The following is a 23,272-nucleotide window of genomic DNA, read 5'->3' on the forward strand; positions in this document are numbered from 1 at the left end:
AAAAGTGGATTCCGGTTCGATCCATTGTAGCCACCTGGGGTGGCCACTGCCCAACACAAAATGGAAGATTACAAAGAATGCAGGGAAAATGGACATGTTGCAAAAGCAAGCAGCTTTCAAAAGCGCTTGTGTATTCTGACTGCTGCAGAAACCAGACAGCACTGTGAAAGAAAACAAGTTAGCATACTAATGAGGCGATACCCAGGTACAATGGAAACAAGTTAACTCAAATTGCTACAGTGAATAGAAGGCCAGACTTCTCGGCGCCAAGAGAAGTCCAAAACAATAAGCCCCAAGAACCGCCCAGTGATCGAGGGACTGCCCCGTTATTGGGGAAATTCAAATCAATCGATTGGGAAGAGACCCAATCGATTGCGAGTGTATAGAGGGTCCGCCCAGGTGGGCGCGAGACCCTGGGAAAGGTATGAGACAGAGACCCCGGCCCCAGCTCTCTCTCTCTGCCAGCCTCTCCTTGACCAGCTCTCTCAGCCAGCCCTCCCAACAAGAACACCTTTGTAGAAGCTCTCGAACTTGACCACGGAGAGGAGAGGCCTGGCCAGCAGCCACCATCAAGTAAGTGTCACACAACGCACGCTACGAGAGTAGACACTCCTGACCCCCTTTTGTCCATAACTACTGGAAACCTGCGGACCCAGTGCAGAGCAAGAGACCATTGATCCCTGATCCGGCAGTTCCCTTATCCAGATAAGTATTTAGCCTATTAGTGGTAGGATTAGCCTAGTCTTATAGTTTTATATGCATAATTAGTAGATAACTGTATTATAATAAACGTGTCTTGTTTGAACTTACTAACTGCTGTCTGGAGTTATTGGTCTGAACTTGAAACTTGTGGCGGCATCTTAACGATACCTGGCGACTCTAAAGCTAAGGAACGAAACAGAGCCAAATTGAGTGTAAAGCACACTCACCCAGAATGAGCAATACCATCCTGCTCAGCTTGGAGTAACTGGAGGGAAAAGACTTTTTCTTTCATGCACCGGGAGAGGCAGACTCTTTGGTTAAAAACTGCAAGTTGGACTTCCGGTTGCGGCTATGACCAGCTAAGTCGCACATTTGGCAGCTCCTGCGACAAAGGTGTTTAAGGGCCGATTGGAGGGCCCCGACGGTACTGTAAAGACGAATCCCGGTGGGGGAAGGCTCCCTGAGGAGAGTGAGACCAACTTTATGGTCGGTACTCGGAGTGGGGCGACAAAAAAAGCGGCAGCAGCTCTCCGAAAAAAGCGGGGGAAGAGGACCAAAATGGCGGCCGGTGGCGTACTAGAAGATTGGAGAAAATGGGCGGAGGAGCAGCAGGCCGCTCTCCTCCGGTGTTTTACGGAGCTGAAAGTGGAACTCTTGGAGTCTATGAACGCGACGACCACAAGGCTGATGGGGGCCCAGGCGACCCAAGAGGCGTCGATAAGAGAGCTGCAGCAGGAAATGACTGCAAGGGAGGAGGAGGCCACGGTCCTCGTGGGAAAGGTGGAGGTGCACGAGGCACTCCACCTGAAATGGCAGAGCCGCTTTGAGGAGCTGGACACTCGAATGAGGCGGAAGAACTTGAGGATCCTGGGCCTAGCAGAAGGCCTGGAGGGGCCTGATCTCCCGAAATATGTAGCGGAGATGCTGAGCTCCCTGATGGGAGAGGGGGCCGGTCCATCGCCTCTGGAGCTGGAAGAAGCATATCGGGTCATGGCTAGGCGGCCTAGGGCGAACGAGCCCCCGAGGGCGGTGCTGGTGCGATTCCAGCGTTTCTGTGATCGGGAGAAAGTGCTGAGGTGGGCCAAGAGGGAGAAAAGCAGCAAATGGGAGAATTCGACGGTGCGGATATATCAGGACTGGAGTGCGGAGGTGGCAAAGCGGCGGGCCCGGTTTAACCGGACGAAGGAGGTGCTGCACGCAAAGAGGATCAAGTTCGGAATGCTGCAGCCAGCGCGCTTGTGGGTCACCTACAAGGACCAGCACCATTACTTTGAGACCCCAGAGGAGGCATGGACTTTTGTTCGGGAGGAAAAGCTGGACCTGAACTAGAACTTGGGAACGCCGGCGGTCGAGGCCGCCCGAGTACCCTTGACTGATCAAGTGGCCCATGTCTTTCTTAGGCCAGGTCGGAACTTGGTTAAAGTTGATGGATCGTTTGGTTTCTTTGAAACTTGTGTTATGGGGGGTTTCTTTGTTCCTTTTTGTGTGTCTCTTCCCGTTGCCAACTTCCCTTAATTATTGTTGTTGTAGGGGGGGCTTTTTTACTGTTTTTTGATCTGTTCTTTAAGGGTTATGGTTACTGTTCTGTTCGATGGAGGGTGATGGTTAAATACGTTATTATTGGGTAGTTATTTAGTTATGCAGGCATAGTTATGTATTTATGTATTTATTTGAGATTTGTTATTTATATTGTTATATTGTTAAGTTGGGGAGGCGGGACGGGGGGGGTGCAAGTTGGTTATGCGGGTTTTCTTTTTCTCTTTTTTCTTCCTCTCGTTTTAAGGGGGCTTTTTTATGGGCTTGGATGGGGACGGGGGTGGAATTGAAGATGGCGGGGTAGGGTGGGGCCGGGCGAATACGCGGGCTTTCCCCTGTTTCCCGCGCGCGGGACGGAGGAAGGGGGAGGAGAGAAGAGTGGGGTGTGGCCAGCAATGGCAGCTTTTCCCGCGCTGAAGCGGGGTCAGAGAGGGATGGCAAGGGGGGGGGGGGGGAGGCCCCTCCCCCCCACATCGGGAGGAGTCGGAGTGTGGCAGGGGCAGCCGGGTCAGCGAAAATCAGCTGCCTCTCGGGAGTACGATGGTGGATACACCGCGGCTAGGAGGGGTCCTAGCGGGGGGGGGGGGGGGGGGGGGGGGGGGAAGGGGGGTTGGGGGGGATACCGGGATGCTGCTGGAAAGGCCGAGGACGGGAAGGGAAGAACGGGAGGAGAGAGGGGGGGGGGGCCATCGCCATGGGGAACGGGTCAGAAGGGGAGGGTCGACCCGGGGCGAACAGGGGACAGGACATGGCTAATAGACAGGGGAAAGGGACAGGTCGCTCCGCGACCCGGTTGATTACTTGGAACGTGAGGGGGCTGAATGGGCCTGTCAAGAGATCAAGGGTTTTTTCACACCTAAAGGGACTGCAGGCGGATGTGGCAATGTTGCAGGAGACTCACTTGAGAGTAGTAGACCAGGTACGCCTGAGAAGGGGGTGGGTGGGACAGGTGTTCCACTCAGGCTTGGACGCAAAGAACCGGGGGGTGGCGATTTTGGTGGGAAAGAGGGTGTCGTTCGTGGCGGCGCAGGTGGTAGCAGATAAGGAGGGTAGGTACGTGATGGTGAAGGGTAGGCTGCAGGGAGAGAATGTGGTGCTGGTGAATGTGTATGCCCCGAATTGGGATGACGCGGGTTTTATGAGGCGCCTGTTGGGCCTCATTCCGGGTCTGGAGGCAGGGGGCCTGATCATGGGGGGGGACTTCAATACAGTGCTCGACCCTGGGCTGGACAGATCGAGTTCCAGGACGAATAGGAGGCCGGCAGCGGCAGAGGTGCTAAGGGGGTTCATGGAGCAGATGGGGGGGGTAGACCCTTGGAGATTTGGCAGGCCAAGGGCGAGGGAGTATTCTTTTTTCTCCCACGTCCACAGGGTGTACTCCAGAATAGACTTTTTTGTACTGAGCAGGGGGCTGATTTCGAGAGTGCAGGACACGGAGTACTCGGCCATTGCGATTTCGGACCATGCACCACACTGGGTAGAGGTAGAACTGGGGGAAGCACGGGACCAGCGCCCGTTGTGGCGCCTGGATGTGGGGCTGCTGGCGGACGATGAGGTGTGCGGAAGGGTCCGGAAGGGCATTGAGAGATATCTGGGCACGAACGACACGGGCGAGGTGAAGGTGGGGGTAGTCTGGGAGGCCCTGAAAGCAGTGATCAGAGGAGAGCTGATCTCCATAAGGGCACACAGAGAAAGGAAGGAGAGGCAGGAGAGGGAGAGACTGGTGGGGGAACTTATAGAAGTGGACAGGAGATATGCGGAGACACCAGAGGAGGGGCTGTTGAGGGAGCGGCGCAGTTTACAGGCCCAGTTTGACCTACTGACCACTAGGAAGGCGGAGACGCAATGGAGAAGGGCACAGGGCGCGGTCTATGAGTACGGGGAAAAGGCGAGCAGGATGCTAGCACACCAGCTGCGCAAGCGAGATGCAGCCAGAGAGATTGGGGGAGTGAGAGAGAAGGGAGGGAACGTAGTGCAGAAGGGGCAAGAGGTGAACGGGGTCTTCAGGGATTTCTACAGGGAATTGTACCGGTCTGAGCCGCCCAGGAGGAGGGGGGGAATGGAGAACTTCCTCGATAGATTGAGGTTCCCAAAGGTCCAGGAGGAACGGGTGGAGGGGCTGGGGGCGCCGATAGAGCTGCAGGAGCTAGTTAAAGGGATAGGCCAGATGCAGGCGGGGAAGGCGCCGGGGCCGGATGGGTTCCCGGTGGAATTTTATAAGAAGTATGTGGACTTGGTGGGTCCAGTGCTGGTGCGAGCCTTCAATGAGGCGCGAGAGGGGGGGGTTCTGCCCCCGACAATGTCACAGGCCCTGATCTCCTTGATCCTGAAGCGGGACAAAGACCCTGTACAGTGCGGGTCCTACAGGCCTATCTCCCTCTTGAATGTAGATGCCAAACTGTTGGCAAAGGTCCTGGCAACCAGAATAGAGGATTGTGTGCCAGGGGTAATCCATGAGGACCAGACGGGGTTCGTAAAGGGACGACAACTTAACACAAATGTCCGGAGACTGTTGAATGTGATTATGATGCCAGCAGTGGAGGGGGAGGCTGAGATAGTGGTAGCACTGGATGCGGAGAAGGCATTCGATAGGGTGGAGTGGGAATACCTGTGGGAGACGCTGGAACGGTTTGGGTTTGGGGAGGGATTTATCAAGTGGGGTGAAGCTGCTGTATTCGGCCCCGATGGCGAGTGTGGTTACAAACGGGAGGAGGTCAGAGTATTTTGGGCTCCATCGAGGTACCAGGCAGGGATGCCCCCTATCCCCCTTACTATTTGCATTAGCGATCGAACCGTTGGCGATGGCACTGAGGGGTTCAGGGGGGTGGAGAGGACTGACAAGGGGAGGGGAGGAACATCGGGTATCACTCTATGCGGATGATTTGTTGTTATATGTGGCGGACCCGGAAGGGGGAATGCCGGAGGTAATGGAAATACTAGCGGAGTTTGGGGACTTTTCGGGATATAAATTAAATGTGGGTAAAAGTGAGGTCTTTGTGATACACCCGGGAGATCAGGGGGAGGGAATTGGGCGGCTCCCCTTTAAGAGAGCAGTAAAGAGCTTCAGGTACTTGGGGGTGCAGGTGGCAAGGAACTGGGGGACCCTCCACAAGCTGAACTTTTCAAGGCTGGTGGAGCAGATGGAGGAGGAGTTCAAGAGGTGGGACATGGTACCGCTGTCGCTAGCAGGGAGGGTGCAGTCAGTCAAAATGACGGTCCTCCCGAGGTTCTTGTTTCTGTTTCAGTGCTTGCCCATCTTTCTCCCCAGGGCCTTCTTCAAGAAGGTAACTAGCAGCATTATGGGCTATGTGTGGGCACATGGCACCCCTAGAGTGAGAAGGATTTTCTTGGAACGGAGTAGGGACAGTGGAGGATTAGCGCTACCCAATCTTCCGGATACTACTGGGCGGCGAACGCATCGATGGTGCGCAAGTGGGTGATGGAGGGGGAGGGGGCAGCTTGGAAACGTATGGAGGAGGGCGTCCTGCGGCAATACAAGCCTGGGGGCGCTAGTAACGGCACCATGGCCGCTCCCCCCACAAGGTATACCACGAGTCCGGTAGTGGCGGCCACCCTGAAAATCTGGGGGCAGTGGAGGCGACACAGGGGGGAAGTGGGGGGTCTGATGGCGGCGCCACTGAGAGGGAACCACAGATTTGTCCCGGGGAACACTGGCGGGGGATTCCAGAGCTGGCACAGGGCGGGCATCAGGCAACTGAGGGACATGTTCATAGAGGGGAGGTTTGCGAGCCTGGGAGAGCTGGAGGAGAAATTTGAGCTCCCCCCGGGGAACAGTTTAGATACCTGCAGGTGAAGGCATTTGCCAGACGACAGGTGGAAGGATTTCCCTTGCTTCCCGATAGAGGGGTGAGTGATAGGGTGCTGTCAGGGGTCTGGGTTGGAGAAGGGAAGGTCTCGGACATCTACAAATAATGCAGGAGGTGGAGGAGGTATCGATAGAGGAGCTGAAAGACAAGTGGGAAGCGGAGCTGGGAGAGCAGATAGAAGATGGGACATGGGCGGATGCCTTAGAGAGGGTCAATTCGTCGTCGTCGTGCGCAAGGTTGGGCCTCATCCAATTTAAGGTGCTGCACAGAGCCCATATGACGGGGACTAGGATGAGTCGGTTCTTCGGGGGTGAGGACAGGTGTGTTAGGTGTTCGGGAAGCCCTGCGAACCATGTACATATGTTCTGGATGTGCCCGGCACTGGAAGAGTTCTGGGAGGGGGGTGGCGGGGACGGTATCGAGAGTGGTGGGAACCAGGGTCAAACCAGGGTGGGGGCTAGCGATTTTTGGGGTTGGGGTGGAGCCAGGAGTACAGGAGGCAGGGGAGGCCGGAATATTGGCCTTTGCGTCCTTGGTAGCTCGGAGAAGGATCTTGATTCAGTGGAGGGACACAAGGCCACCAAGGGTTAACACCTGGTTAAACGACATGGCAAGCTTCATCCAATTGGAAAGAATCAAATTCGCCTGAGAGGGTCGGTACAGGGGTTCTTCCGGCGGTTGGCAGCCCTTCCTTGACTTTCTGGGTCAGAGATAGGAACTGGAGGCCGAAACAGCAGCAACCCGGGGAGAAGGGGGGGGGGGGGGGGGGGGGGGGGGGGGAAGGGAGGGGGGGGGGGGGGGATAGCAACGAAGGGAGCACGTCAGCGGGGGGTCGCGGGCAATGACTGCCCGAGGCCATCGGCAGAAAGGGAAAAACGGTTTGGTTGCTAGACTGGTAGCGCGGGGGGTGGGGGGGGGGGGGGGGAGGAGGGTGGGGGGGGTGCGCGCGGGGGAGGGCGTGGGGAGGATTTTCCAGGGGGGATTTGTTGTGTTATAATTTAAAATGTAGTAGGGGTAAATGTTTGTATCGAAAAATTTCAATAAAAATTATTAAAAAAAAAAAAAACTGCAAGTTGGGCACGGTGCAATTGAGTTTTTGGTTCCCATTATATTTTCTTGTTCCTGTTGGGGTTGAATTTTTATAGTTCTTGTTTAAATTTGGGGTCTAGCTCCATGTGGGGCTCTGTTTGTTACGATAATATATAGCTCCCTTTCGGAGTGCAAGGTTTATAGGGTCTTGGTATTTTGCTTTCTGTAACCATTTTTCGGAAGCCTCTCTGCTAACCCAAGAGTTAGCTAAAGGGAACAGTTTTGAGGTATTGGCTGTAGCTCATTTTACATTATACTGGTTTTTTTAGATAATGAGCTTGAGTTATAGTTTTGTTTAGGTTTGTTAGAAGTGGGGGCGGCATGTGGTGCAGTGGTTAGCACTGGGACTGCAGCACTGAGGACTTGGGTTCGAATACCGGCCCTGGGTCACAGTCCGTGTGGAGTTTGCACATTCTCCCCATGCCTGCGTGGGTTTCACCCCCACAACCCAAAGATGCGCAGGTTAGGTGGATTGGCCATGCTAAATTGCCCCTTAATTGGAAAAAAATAAAACAATTGAGTACTTTACCATTTAAAAAAAAAGGTTTGTTAGAAGTAGATTTTAGTAGTTTGTGTTTGCCATACCCCTTTATATTTGGGTCTGATTGTATTCAAGAGTGATGACTTCGGGGGGTGGGGTTGTAGTTTGCTGATAATATCTGCAGGTGTCTCTTTGTTCAGTCTTTTGATTTGGTCGGGTGGCCACCTTGGGCGTGCCTGTTTGCTATATCTTTTAAGTCTCTTTTGGGCAATCTCTTCGTGGAATGGCTGACTCCGGACTGAGGTGGTGGGGGAGGGGTGGGGTTTTGGTCGGTGAGACACCCCCAATTCGCTTAGTCACCTGGAATGTTAGGAGTTTGAATCGGCATCGAGAGTAATTGCTCACCGTAAGAGTTTAAACTCCGATGGAGGTGTTTTCGCAAGGGACCCATTTGCAGGTCAGAGGCCAAACCAGGCTATGAAACAGGTGGGTACATAACAAGGAGCAGGCCATCTGGCCCCTCGAGCCTGCTCCGCCATTCAATGAGATCATGGCTGATCTTTTGTGGACTCAGCTCCACTTTCCGGCCTGAACACCATAACCCTTAATCCCTTTATTCTTCAAAAAACTATCCTTATCTTAAAAACATTTAATGAAGGAGCCTCTACTGCTTCATTGGGCAAGGAATTCCATAGATTCACAACCATTTGGTGAAGAAGTTCCTCCTAAACTCAGTCCTAAATCTACTTCCCCTTATTGAGGCTATGCCCCCTAGTCCTGCTTTCACCCGCCAGTGGCAACAACCTGCCCGCATCTATCCTATCTATTCCCTTCATAATTTTATATGTTTCTATAAAAAACCCTCATCCTTCTAAATTCCAATAGTACAGTCCCAGTGTACTCAACCTCTCCTCATAATTCAACCCCTTCAGCTCTGGGATTAACCTAGCGAATCTCCTCTGCACACCCTCCAGCACCAGTACGTCCTTTCTCAAGTAAGGTGACCAATACGGAACACAATACTCCAGGTGTGGCCTCACTAACACCGTATACAATTGCAGCATAACCTCCCTAGTCTTAAATTCCATCCCTCTAACAATGAAGGACAAAATTCCATGTGCCTTCTTAATCATCTGTTGCACCTATAAACCAACTTTTTGCGACTCATGCACTAGCACACCCAGGTCTCTCTGCACAGCAGCATGCTTTAATATTTTATCATTTAAATAATAACCCCGTTTGCTGTTATTCCTACCAAAATGGATAACCTCACATTTGTCAACATTGTATTCCATCTGCCAGACCCAAGTCCATGCATCTTTATCTTATGCAGCAAACTTGTGTGGCACCTTGTGAAAGGATTTCTGGAAATCCAGATATATTAAACATCCACATCCATTGGCTTTCCATTATCTACCGCACTGGTAATATCCTCAAAAAATTCCACTATATTAGTTATGCACGACCTGCCCTTTATGAACAGGTCATTCATTCAGGTTTCAATGGTAGGATCAAGGGTGTGGTGAGTTTACTGAAAAGCTTTCAGTTTTCTGTCTCTAAAGTTTACATTAACACTGCAATAAAGTTACTGTGAAAATCCCCTAGTCGCCACTCTCCGCCGCCTGTTCGGGTTCATAGAGGAAGAATTCAGAATGTCCAATTCACCTAACAACATGTCCCTCGGGACTTGTGGGAAGAAACCGGAGCATCCAGAGGAAACCCAGACACAGGGAAAACGTGCAGACTCCACACAGACAGTGACCCAAGCCGGGAATTGAACCTGGGACCCTGGCACTGTGAAGCAACAGTGCTAACCCCTGTAGCCTGTTCAACCTTCTGGGTTGCTGTAAAGGAGACAACAGTTCTGCTTTTCCACGAAACACCTGTGTTTCCTTGATCCAACTTCACACACAAATCTCCATCAACAAATAGTACCACTTGTAACCCCTTTATCTATCAGGTGTGCAATTATTGTTTCATACACACTTTTTAGAAAAAAATATTACCGTAACAAAGCTTTTGAAATTACCCATCTACTTTTTGGAAATTATTTGAAAAAGCTACCGTAAAGTCCTAGGGGGATAAAGGAAATAGCCTATCATTGCAGCCGACTGACTCGAGTTGAAAATTAGGAACAATGCATACATAAACTCAAACTGTACAATCCAATCTCATTCAAAAACAGCTCAGATCAAAAATATTTGATCCAACCCAGGGTTGATTTGCCAGAAGTTGAGGTTTACACTTAAATGATGGCATTAAAAAGGCAAAAAAAGACAATTCAAGGATATTCTGATGTTTTGTGAAATATTTCATACTTTTCAAACACTTACTTTGGAAATCAAATTTTAGAGAAAATGGAAATATTTTTTCAGCAAGTATATATGACAAGCATTGACCAAATTGCATGATTTGAGCATAATATAATCCAACTAAAATTTGTATAATGTTTGCATCAAACAGCTCACTACTCAAGTGAAATTGCTTATTTCACCATCGTAAACGGTACTTGCGAACTTAGTGAAACACATGACCCTGTACTAAATTTAATGCAAGTTATGAAAATTAAACATGAGCCATTACAGAATTTGGCATACAATTATAATTGGATTGACATTTACATTTGATTCAATGGTTATGAAAGAACTAATTAAAAAGGTCTGGAATATAATGGCCAAATGCCATCAAACCATTCTTTTCACTTCTAAGTTTCAGCAAAAGGGAAATGTCACACCATACAGAATTAAATCTTTAACTTCAGATCTTAGGATACTGCAAGATTAATTTAAAGATTTACAGTTAAATCCTGATTTCAGCGAATCCAACATCTACCAATAAAGAAAAATTCAACGAATGGGATTTCTGTCCAATAAAAAAAGTTAATGATTTGAATGTTCAGTTTTCCACGTTGCCAAGGGCTTGGACCCTTTACTCTCACCTGCATGAAAATTTATCAGTAAAAGTAACTGCAGCAAGATATAATAAAATATGATCTTGTTCAGTGCCTATGGTTGACTTCAAGCAAATCAATCTCCAAGTGATTCACCCAACAATTCAAAAGAAAAAGTGGAAGTGGTGCGAAAAGCAGAGCAAGTACAGAGAGAAAGCAAGAAAGGATAAATCATACCCGTTATGGCAAATCACAAGTATAAAGTCTGAATGTTTTACAAATTTCAGTAATAAAACTTGTTCTGCTTATTCGAGCAGTAAACATTGCATATTGAAAACCTGGATATTGAAGAGGAACATGGATATTGAAGAGGAACATGGATATCAATTCTAGGTTGTCCAGTCAAACAATTGTTTCTTTCATTAATATCTGTAATTGGCAAAACTGAAGTTCCAAGTTGCAATGGAAAAAGGAATCCAAATGGATCCAGCTGAGATTACTGGATTTGTATTTGGTAGTTCGTTCAGATCCTCCCCAACACATTTTCCAAACTTGAAAATAGGGTACTGATGGTATCGGAGTGCAAGTCCTTATCGATCTTTGGACGGTTAGAAGGGCGGAGCAGTTCTTCAGAAACACTAATGCATTCCCTTCTGGGCTTCAACAAGCATCTTCCCAGTTGTTGTTCTGTCGTTGCACCCATCATCTTGCTTCAAAGGTTAGGGATGTACACTTCAGTCCTCTTTCCACAGCTATCAATTGTCTGTCATACTCTCAAATTCGACATTGCATGTGTAGAGACTGCAAGGGAATTTCTTTTTCATAGCATGACCTGCATTTATACCATGATAACAGTAGGACTATTAGCCAGTGAATGTCACTTGAATCTGATAGCATGCTCCTCCAGTACTTCAATGTTTTATTGAAATGATGTGCTCCCTTTTCATGTTTTACCTTTTCATATTTGAAGAGACTGTCTGAAGGTATACATCAATGAAAAATCATACTCAAATGCTCAACATACCAACCATGTAGAATAATGTGGCGCTGCCATGGGGAAGCTCTGTACGTTCGGCAAAGCCTTTCAAGAATAAGAATCAAATTGAAGATATAACGTGACTGCTAGCTCTAACATCCCTCATCACACACCAATGCCAAGGCCTATCTTTCTCTCTCTGCAGATGTTGCCAGACTGAATGTTCCCAGCATTTTCTGTTTTTATTCCTTGCTTTCCATAGCTGTGCATTACAATGTTTGTATAATTGTAACTGTCAGACAATAGTGTTAGTGCGTGGTCGGGCTTTTAAAGCAATTCTGATCTCTGGGATTTCCACGGTTTCCATCCAAGTTTTGTTTGGAGATCAGAGAAATACCATGGAAGGTTTCAGGTGACACAATAAACATCAAATATTAATATTCCTATTTCAATACTATGGACTTCATCGTGTTCGCAATTTGAATTAATGAGAACAAATGCACTTGCACCATCCAAGTAATAACCTCAAAATTTAAAGGAGCTATACAAAGCCATAATATCACATTTTTGAGGTATCCCCTATTACACCCCATCAGCTTGCTTATTATCCAATGTTATGTAAAAGAGCACATTAGATCCCTAGGTGATCTGCAAAAATGAACACCATAATACTTCAGGAATTATCTGAACATGTATGCTGTCCCTTTTACCATTTAAAATGTTGCTTTTAAATATGTCAATAGGATGGAAGCATTAGACAATCTTGCTTTATACACCGTTTTACAGAAGTAGGGATATATAATCCAGATAAAATCCCAGATGTGGCCATGTATCCTCATTGCTTCCAATTTCAGGATAATTCCGTGAAGCACTGGTTGAAAATTTATTAAAATATTGTAAGTGGGTCAGATGCAAACCTCTACATTCCTTACACTTTGGCGCCTGTTCGGGTTCACTGAGGGGAATTTAGAACACCCAATTCACTTCTAAGTTGGTTTTAGACACTGATCAAAGTACACTGCATCCCATCACTGCTCATATCTAAAGCAGTTTTTCAAAGTCACATGAATAATGTGACATAGACACTGGTATCTAAACACCGAATGCTGAATCCAGTTCAACACCCCCTCCAAAAATCATTCATCTACATAACACTCACCACCAAACTATGTAAATAGCCAGTGGTTCAGAAGTCAAATCAAGTGCCTCTCTAGACTTTATGATCTCAGGTTTGTTGGACAGCACCAAACTCAACCATTTCATTCATTTAGATAATACAAAGTCTCTAAGCCAAGCAAGCATCTAACAAGCTTTAGTTAAGGTTTATGTTAAGGAAATTATTAGCCACGTTATCATCTGCTGTCCATTCTATCCTAGTGGGATATGGTTTGGGTTTGTGTCAGTAATATCTAATATGTGGCTGAGCATCTTGACTCAACCACACCAGAGAGCAATGTTTTGTTACAAGTACCAGCCACGTTCCCCAAGAAAGCCAAAAGTGGCTGTTTCCCTGGTAATGTTGAACAATACATTCCAAATGGAATAATGGAGGCGGCAAACTAAAAGCAAACTGCTGTGCTACTCTGATTAAAAGTGACAAGTAATTGGTGAACCTCAGGAAGGAAGCAGAGTACTCCTGCCAAAATGATTTTGAAGCTCCAGTATTAACACATTCCAATCAACCATAAGGAGAACCAGAATGCACAAAGATCCTGTGAACGAAGGCTTTAAATTCCTGTGATCACTATTGAAGAGTAATGCCAACAGAGTTTTTTAAAAAACTGTTGCAAGAATTCCTTGGGGAGAAATACTCAAATCATAACTTTTGTGCATCACTCACTCCAATTTTACTTTTGGTCACCATTTCAATCAAATATCATTGGACGCCAAGGACTTTCAATTTCCATGATTTAAAAAAAACAAGATATGTCTGTAAAATGTAGTCATTAAGCGATATCCAAGAAGTCAGTTTTGATGAAAGGCACAATCTCTGTTGCTCACCATGACATAATCTTACAACACTCGTCTGTGCCGAGTGTGAGTTATCCAATTAGACTCACTCCTACTCATTCCTGTAGATTTACAATTTTTCTTTGCAAATATATATCCAATTCCCTTTTAGTTAATATTGAATCTATTTTCATCATGAATTAAAAAAGGAACTTCAATAAAGCCAATAAAATGCACAAAAAACACAATTTCAAAAGTTTGTTTTCTAATCATGCCAAAGCAGCTATGCCCAAGAATCTGCATTGGCAGGCTCTCAGTTTAGAACATTCAAAATAACTAAGTAATGCTTTGTACTTCACATTTCTGGTGCTTACAATTTTAAGCCTAAACCACGAGCAGTTTTGGTTTGCTCTGCATGCAACAAAATAATCCCAGTTCAGTAAATTCTGCGCATTATGGTGCTAAACTGGTCACCCCATTTCAATTAAAAGAACTTTTCAGAAGCTGAAATCACAACACAACTATCTGGCAGGCACACCTTAATGATAACAACTGGCTCGGACTTCCGGTGGTGGCTATGGAGGAGTAAGTCGCACATTTGGTGGCTCCCGCTCTGGTCGGAGTTTTGGACCTTTTCCCCCAAACGTTTTTCTGGTTTTGAATGGTGGACTCGACGGCAGAGGCAATTGGGCACCGTTTCCACGTATTAGTGTATGGAGCAAAGGACCAGAAGTGCACAAAATAGAAGTGTTGAAGCTGCAGTGGGAGACAGTATGGCCGAGGACTGGACCCCTGGGGTGGCAGCGCAGCGATCAACGGACCCGGTGATGCAGGCCATCCAGGATAGTTTTGCCAGGCAGAAGTGGGAATATTTGGAACAGATTAAAGAATCGATCGATCAGCTAGAGTATATTGAACGCCCAGGATCGGGCGATTCAGAAGGTTGAGAAGGCACTGGCTGAGCAGGAGGAGCATCAAACAGCGGTGGAGCTGGAGGTGGGGATGCTTCGGGAACAGCAGAAAAAGGAGCCTGGAGAAGGTGGAGGACCTTGAGAACCGGTCCCGCCGGCAGAACTTATGAATTGTTGGCCTCCCGGAGGGGGCTGAGGGAGCAGACGCTGGGGCATGCGTACGGGTATGTTCAAAAAACTGCCGGGGGAGGGGGCATTCCCCCGACCGTTGGGAGACGGACAGGGTGTACTGAGCACAAGGAAGCCGTGAGCGGGGGACCCTCTGAAGGCAATGGTGGTGAGATTCCATAGGTTCCTGGATAAGGAATGCATTCTTCGGTGGGCCAAGCGAACGAGGAGTTGTAGGTGGGACAACAGTATCCTGCGAGTGTACTAGGACCCAAGCGTGGACGTGGCGAGGAAGAGGGCAGGCTTTAACCAAGTCTAGTCCATTTTCTTCAAGAAGCAGGTGAAGTTTGGTCTGCTGTATCCGGCGCGTCCTTGGATTACGCACGAGGACCAGCATCACTATTTTGAGTCGCCCGATGAGGCACTGGACTTTGCTAAAAGAAAAGGACCGGTGGGGGTCTGACAACTCTCGAACTTTGAGACAACTTGTTGGTGTATATTAGGTCATTTTTTTCCCCCCTTGGTTTTTTGGGTTTTGTTTTCCAATTGGTTATGCCTTCTCTTATTGTCTCGTGCCTGTTTTTATTTTAAGGGGGGGGGGGAAGAAAGAGAAAGAGAGAGAGAGAGAGAGAGAGAGAGAGAGCAGGTTTTTTGTTTTTGGGCTCTTTTTCTCGGCGGAGGTTGGCAATGTCCCTTTTGTTTTTATTGATGTGCACTTTTGTGGGATTCAGACGTGCCCGTTTGGGTTTCGGTGGGTGGTGCTTTTGTTTTTGTGTTTTATTGCTGTTGGATTTTTTGGGGGATTGATAGATGAGGGAGTTTGTTTGTATGAGTTGGGGGGGGGGCGTAACGACGACAATAGATGGGAGACTTCCTAGCGCCGGGGACGGAGGGCATCAAGCTAGCTGGGTGAGCTTATGCGTGTATACTTTTAGTTTACTGGATGGGTTAGGTTTTAGAGTAGTTTTGCTGGGGGGTTATGGTTTCTGCTGACGAGGGAGAGACTTTGGTAGAGGGACACTAATACGGTTATTGATCCCAGCCCGGACCGGTCATCCCACGTACATAAGGTGTACTCCCGGATCGATTTCTTTGTCGTGGGTAGGGCCCGACTGGCTGGGGTGGTGGACACGAGGTACTCGGCAATCATGATCTCGGACCATGCTCCGCAATGGGTGGACCTGCATGCGAGTATGGATACCAAGCAGCACCCACAATGGAGGTTGGATGTAGGACTATTGCGGTCGAAGCAGTGTGCGAGAGGCTGAGGAAGTGCATGCTGAATTACCTGGGGTCGTCTCAGCAGCGGTGGTCTGGGAGACGCTGAAGGCAGTGGTGACAGGAGAGCTGATCTTGATCCGAGCTCAGAGGGACAGGACGGATAGGGCGGAGATGGACCGACTGGTAAAAGAGATTCTACAAGTTGATAGGAGGTATGCAGAGGCTCCAGAGACAGGGCTCTTAATGGAACGCTGGAGGCGACAGGCGGAATTTGGTTTGTTAACCACAGGGAGGGCAGTGGAACAGCTCAGAAAGGTGAAGAGGGCGATCTATGATCAGGGTGAGAAGACCAGCAGGATGCTTGCACAGCAACTCAGAAAGAGGGAGGCAGCTAGAGAAATAGGGAAAGTTATTGACGGGAATGGGAACTTAGTTGGGGACGCGTCAGGGGTGAGTAAGGCCTTTCGGGACTTTTACAGCAGGTTGTATAGGTCGGAAACCCCTGCAGGGCCAGAGGGGATGAGGCACTTCCTGGATGGGCTGACTTTCCCGAAGGTGGAGGGGGAGCTGGTAGAGGGCCTGGGGGCTCCGATCGTGCTGGAGGAGATAGTGGAGGGTTTGAAGGCCATGCAGTCAGGCAAGGCCCCGGGACCGGACGGGTACCCAGTTGAGTTCTATAAAAAGTTCTCCTGAATATTGGGGCCGGTGCTGATGAAGGTCTTTAATGAGGCTAAGGAAAGAGGGGTTCTGAACCAGACAATGTCACAGGCCATGATCTCGCTCATCCTGAAACGGGATAAGGACCCGGCGTTATGTGGGTTTTACAGGCTGATTTCCTTGTTGAACGTAGATGTCAAACTTCTGGCCAAAATGTTGTCCTCCAGGATTGAGGACTGTGTACCGAACATTAATTGTGGAGGATGAGACGGAGATCAATAGAGTTACTGTGGACTTTGCGTGGGGGAATAAGTCCCCACGAGTGAAGAGGGAAATGGTCGAGCGGAGTCAGGGGGGATGGTAGGCTGGCGTTGCCAAATTTCAGCAACCATTACTGGGCGGCTAATATAGCCATGGTGAGGAGCTGGCGTGGATGCGCATGGAGGCGGCTTCTTGTAAGGGCACAAGTCTGGGGGCGTTGGTAACAGCACCCCTGCCATTCCTGCCGGAGCAATACTCCACAGTCCAGTAGTGGTGGCGGCCTGGAGAGTCTGGGGGCAGTGGAGAAGACATGTGGGAGCAGAGGGGGCGTCGGTGTGGTCCCCAATCTGCGATAATTTGCGTTTTGCCCTGGGTAGGATGGGGGGGTTCAGAATTTGGCAGAGAGTGGGGATTGAGAGGATGGGGGACTTGCTTATAGAAGGAAGCTTCCCGAGTATAAGGGTGTTGGAGGAGAAGTTTGCATTAGCGGGGTGAAATGAATTTCGATACCTGCAGGTGCAGAACTTTCTGCGAAGGCAGGTACCAACATTCCCACTCCTGCCGCTGAGGAGGTTCAGGATAGGATGGTTTCTAGAGAATGGATAAGGGAGGGGGATCCAATTCAAGGTCACCGGGCTCAAATGACAGTGGCCCAGATGAGCAGATTTTTCCAGGTGGAGGACAGGTGTGCGAAGGGCCAGCGAACCATGTCTACATATTCTGGGCATGTCCAAAACTGAGGGGATTTTGGCAGGGGTTTGGTGATGCCATGTCCACGGTATTAAATACGAGGATGGCAATGAGTCCAGAGGTGGCAATTTTCGGGGTTTCACAGGATCCAGGAAGAGAAAGAGGCAGATGTTCTGGCCTTTGCTTCCCCGGTAGCCCGGAGGCGGATACTATTAGCATGGAGGGACTCGAAGCCCACGAAATCGGAGACCTGGCTATCTGACATGGCAGGCTTCCTCTGCCTGGAGAAAATTAAGTTCGCCATGAGAAGGTCACTGTTAGGGTTCGCCCGGAAGTGGCAACCATTCGTCGACTTCTTCGCAGAGAATTAATCGTCAGCAGAAGGGGGGGGATTAGGCTAGCGTAGATTAGGGGGGTAAGTAATGGTGGGACATGTGGGAGAGGGAGGTGGTATTTGCACTACGTTAATATTTTCCGTATTATGTATATTGTTGATTTTGCTGCTGTTACAATGCCAAAGAAATACCTCAATAAAATGTTTATTTAAAAAAATGATAACAACTGGCTCAATAAGCGCACAAATGCTGTCTGTTAACACCAGAGTAAACAATTTTAACTACCTCCAAAAATGTCTTTAAAGTGCACTTACTGTAGCTGCGGTACAATTCCTGAACTCTCCGAAGCAGGGGTAGCAGGGGTTATGGGTGTCATGGGAGTCATTGGTGAGGGGTAATGAGATGGGATGCCTGGTAAAGTAGTTGTTGTCATTGTCTGTGAATGAAACAGCTGTGGTGGTTGGCTGGAAGTAACTTGCGTTGCCAGTTGAGATGTCGTGGACTGCTGTGCTGCCTGTTGTTGCCTTTGCTGCTCTTCCAAAAGAGAGATGCTATTGGTGCTTTGAATGGGCTGTGGAGTCAGGCCAGTGCCATACGGCATCATGGGGCTGAACATGGGCAATCCTGGTGTCATGGCACCACCCTGGAAGGGGAAAAAAAGATAATAGGAAGCCATACTTACATTGTATATTTGCAAATATTAAGACTGAAATCTCCAGCCTCATCCAACTCTCTACTACAACCTTCAAATTTCTGGAATCCTCCAATTCTGAGCATCCCTAATTTTTGCCACTCCACTATTGGCATCTATACCTTTAGCTGCAAAGGCCCCAGGTGCTGGAATACCCTCCCTAAACCGCTGCCTTTCTCAATATCTAAGACTCATTAAAACCTACTTCTTTTTCATATTTCAGGTGTAAAATTTTATTTGATATCAATGAAAATTGTTGCTATATTAAACAAATGCATAAAGTTTACTTGAGAGTACAATTCCTTAATCTGGCAAAAAAGTTCATCTTACATTGTATAGACAACAGATACACTTAAATGTATGGCTGATTGAGAATACTGGCCCTCCGTAACTGCCCCACCACCCTCCCTGTGGCTACTAACTGAAACTCCACCTGGAGCTTCTGCCTCTCCTTTAAAACTCCTCCTCCGGCACCACTGTGTACCTCCAATCTATCTTCAGAATCTCCTCTACCAGCCTCTCCTCGCGTTCCACTCTCTCCCTGTGCACTCATAGAACATAGAACAGTACAGCACAGAACAGGCCCTTCGGCCCTCGATGTTGTGCCGAGCAATGATCACCCTACTCAAACCCATGTATCCACCCTATACCCGTAACCCAACAACTCCCCCTTAACCTTACTTTTTAGGACACTACGGGCAATTTAGCATGGCCAATCCACCTAACCCGCACATCTTTGGACTGTGGGAGGAAACCGGAGCACCCGGAGGAAACCCACGCACACACGGGGAGGACGTGCAGACTCCGCACAGACAGTGACCCAGCCGGGAACCGAACCTGGGACCCTGGATCTGTGAAGCATTGATGCTAACCACTATGCTACCGTGCTGCCCATGTGCTGTGGGTGTGATGACACACACACACCCACACAACACACAATATCCCCCACACCCCCCCCAACCATGCAACACACACACTCATGCTCCACACTACACAACAGATCGCTCCCCCCCACATCACACACACACACCCCACACATCACACACTCACATCACCTACGCCACACACACACGCACACACACCCACACCGCACATCACACACTCACATCACCTACGCCACGTTGTTGGGTTACGGGTATAGGGTGGATACATGGGTTTGAGTAGGGTGATCATTGCTCGGCACAACATCGAGGGCCGAAGGGCCTGTTCTGTGCTGTACTGTTCTATGTTCTATGAGTGCACAGGGAGAGAGTGGAACGCGAGGAGAGGCTGGTAGAGGAGATTCTGAAGATAGATTGGAGGTACACAGTGGTGCCGGAGGAGGAGTTTTAAAGGAGAGGCAGAAGCTCCAGGTGGAGTTTCAGTTAGTAGCCACAGGGAGGGTGGTGGGGCAGTTACGGAGGGCCAGTATACAAGTATGGGGAAACGGCAAGCAGCATGCTGGCCCATCAGCTGAGGAAACAGGCAGCGGCAAGGGAGATTGGGAGGGTGTGGGAACAAGGGGGGGTAGGATGTTGACAGAACTGGAAAGGGAGAGTGGGGCATTTGAGGCTGTATGAGTCGGAACCTCCAATCGGGGAGATGGTGCCTGGCGGATTGGAGTTTTCCCAAGGTGGCGGAAAAAGGGGGTGCAGGTGTTGGGGGCTTCGATTGGGCTGAGGGAGTTGGACAGCATGAATGCGATGCAGGCAGGGAAGGCCCCTGGGCCGGATGGGTTCCCAATAGAGTTTTAGAAGAAGTTTGATGCAGAGCTGGGGCCGTTAGTGAGGACGTACAATGAGGGGGAGGGATGGCGGCTCCCCCTCAAACCACAGGCTGGTTTAGCACACTGGGCTAAATCGCTGGCTTTTAAAGCAGACCCAGGCAGGCCAGCAGCACGGTTCAATTCCCGTACCAGCCTCCCCGAACAGACGACTAGGGGCTTTTCACAGTAACTTCATTGAAGCCTACTCGTGACAATAAGCGATTTTCATTTCAATTAATTTCATACTGTTACAGGCGTTAAGGACCTAGAGCAGTGTGGGTCGTACCACGTGATATTGTTGTGCGTGTCGTGTATGTGTCTGTGGGATATCTATAAGGAATCGATGGAGAGGTAGGTACCTCGTGGATGAGATAAAGCGTAAATGGGAGGAGAGGTACAGGCCGGGATGCGGGTAGAGGCCTTGCAGGGGGTGAACTCGTCCTCGTTGTGAGAGAGGTTGAGCCTCATCCAATTTAAGGTGGTGCATAGGCGTGGGTGGCGCCCACGAATCACGTCCTTATGTTTTGGGCATGTCCAAAACTGAGGGGGCTCTGGCAGGGGTTCTTGGATGTTGTGGCCGAGGACCTATGTGTGTAGGTACCCCCCTCCAAAACCCCACCCCGAGGCTGGAGGTGGCAATATCGGGGGTGTTGGAAGATGTGCGAGTCCAGGTGGGGAGAGAGAGGCTGATGTTCTGCCCTTTGCCTCCCTGACAGCCTGGAGATGGATTTTGTTATGTTGGTGGGACTCAGAGCCAGTGAAGGCTGGGGTATGGAAGAGTGATCTAGCAGAATTCCTGCAGTTGGAAAAAGTCACGGGTCACCTGGAGGTGGACGTGGAAACTGTTCATTGATTTCTTCAAGACGATTTAGGGGTCAGCAATGGAGGGGGTGGCTGGGGAAGATAATGGGCAAATATGGGAAGGCAGGATATGGTGGGGTGTTGGGGATTTGTGGTTGTTTGTTCAGGTTGATGTTTTGGTCTTTTGATAGTTTTGTGAATATTTGTAAATAGCCTTGAATGTAATTTTTTTTTTAAATAAATGCTGCGCTGGCTCTTCCAAATCTCAAAGTGATTGCCCTGACCCTCTACTGTGGTCCTGCAATCTGCACCAGGCTTACATTACAATGCACCATCCACATCTCTAACTCTAATTTACCACATAATTACACCTTCTGCTGTTCAGCATTGACAGCCCCTTCACTCACACTCCTAAACATTACTGCCACATCTCTTTTCAGCTTCAGAATTCCTCAAAAGTTATTGCAGGCTCCTCTCATAACTTCTTTTCTTTTCTGAAATTTAGTGTACCCAATTCTTTTTTCCAATTAAGGTGCAATTTAGCATCGCCATTCTCCGACACTGCACATCTTTGGGTTGTGGGGGTGAGACCCACACAGTCACAGGGAGAATGTGCAAACTCCACATGGTCAGTGACCCGGAATCGAACGCAGGTTCTCAGCACCCTGAGGCAGCAGTATTAACCAGTGAGTGCACCACTGTGCCACCCCTCTCTCAAATTCTTACTTGGCGTCACTAGAGGCAAACCTTACAGTGCAGGAAAAATGGTAGGAGCTTACCGGTGGTGATGACAACCCTTGTGCATAGGGAGGCAGGCCGTTGTTTGACTGATCCATGGCTGAGGTGTGTGGTTGATACCCCACAGGATGGAGACGAGCAGCGTTCTTGGTTACCTTAAAGTCACAACTTAATTCCAAAGCAGATTCGCCAGCAGCTCATAACTGCACTCTGCAATTTGCCCAAGGACGCAGAATCTGAGAATGGTTTGGAGGTGGGGAAGAGTGGAGGGTTATGCTGAGACAGGTAGAAGCAGGTCAGAGAGAGGCCATGGGCCGAGAAAGGGAAAGAGGGTGGATGAGTGTGTGACAGGGAAAGGACGAGGGGTGCGGTCAACATTCAGGGGTTACCAGAAAGGGTACCAACAGAAGACATTGGGGGGGGGGGGGGGAAAGAGAGACACGAGTGGGGGGGAGAAAGAGACGAGTTGGGGGGGGGGAAGAAGAGACAGGGGGGGAGAAAAGAGACGGGGGGGGGGGGAGGAAAAGAGACGGGGGGGGAGGAGAAAAGAGACGGGGGTGGGAGAGAAAAGAGACGGGGGGGAGAAGAAAAGAGACGGGGGGGGGAAAGAAGACGGGGGGGGGGGAGAGAGACGGGGGGGGGAGAGAGACGGGGGGGGGGGGAGGAGAGAGACGGGGGGGGAGAGAGACGGGGGGGGGGAAAGAGATGGGGGGGTAAGAGACGGGGGGGGGGTAAGAGACGGGGGGGGAGGAGAGAGAGACGGGGGGGGGAAGAGACGGGGGGGGGAAGAGACGGGGGGGGGAAGAGACGGGGGGGGGAAGAGACGGGGGGGGGGGAAAGGAAAGAGCGGGGGGGGGAAAAGAGACGGGGGGGGGGAAGAGACGGGGGGGAGAGGGAAGAGACGGGGGGGGGGGAAGAGACGGGGGGGGGGGGAAGAGACGGGGGGGGGGGGGAAAGAGACGGGGGGGGGGGGAAGAGACGGGGGGGGGGGGGGGAAAGAGACGGGGGGGAAAGAAAGAGACGGGGGGGGAAAGAAAGAGACGGGGGGGAAAGAAAGAGACGGGGGGGAAAGAAAGAGACGGGGGGGGAAAGAAAGAGACGGGGGGGGAAAGAAAGAGACGGGGGGGGAAAGAGACGGGGGGGGGGAAAGAGACGGGGGGGGGGGAAAGAGACGGGGGGGGGGGGGGAGAGAGACGGGGGGGGGGAAAGAGACGGGGGGGGGGAAAGAGACGGGGGGGGGGGGGAGAGACGGGGGGGGGGGGGGGAGGAGACGGGGGGGGGGGGGGGGGGGGGAGAGAGACGGGGGGGGAGAGAGAGGGGGGGGGGGAAAGAGACGGGGGGGGGGAAAGAAAGAGGGGGGGGGGAAAGAGACGGGGGGGGGGAAAGAGACGGGGGGGGAGGAGAGGAGGAGGAGGGGGGGAAAGAGACGGGGGGGGGAAAGGGGGGGGGGAAGAGACGGGGGGGGGGGAGAGACGGGGGGGGGAGAGACGGGGGGGGGAGAGAGACGGGGGGGGGGAGAGACGGGGGGAGAGAGACGGGGGGGGGAGAGAGACGGGGGGGGGGGGAGAGAGACGGGGGGGGGGGAGAGAGACGGGGGGGGGGAG

General features: G+C 50.1%; 1 protein-coding gene across 4 annotated transcripts in view; it reads right to left on the minus strand.

The window, feature by feature from the left end:
* Positions 1-23,272, minus strand: part of LOC119967725 (TATA box binding protein) — a 50,631-nt gene that overhangs the window by 21,796 nt on the left and 5,563 nt on the right. For 2 of the 4 annotated variants that reach the window (XM_038800608.1, XM_038800609.1), the window contains exons 2-3: positions 21,710-21,944; positions 18,009-18,337 (exon numbers count right to left, since the gene is read on the minus strand). In XM_038800608.1, the coding sequence (XP_038656536.1) occupies positions 18,009-18,337; positions 21,710-21,766 (386 nt within the window). In that variant the 5' untranslated portion in view covers positions 21,767-21,944. The remainder of the gene's footprint in view (positions 1-18,008; positions 18,338-21,709; positions 21,945-23,272) is intronic. The other 2 variants (XM_038800610.1, XM_038800612.1) reach the window with 1 other exon arrangement.

This window comes from Scyliorhinus canicula, chromosome 6, assembly GCF_902713615.1.
Source record: "Scyliorhinus canicula chromosome 6, sScyCan1.1, whole genome shotgun sequence".
Lineage (NCBI taxonomy): Eukaryota > Metazoa > Chordata > Chondrichthyes > Carcharhiniformes > Scyliorhinidae > Scyliorhinus > Scyliorhinus canicula.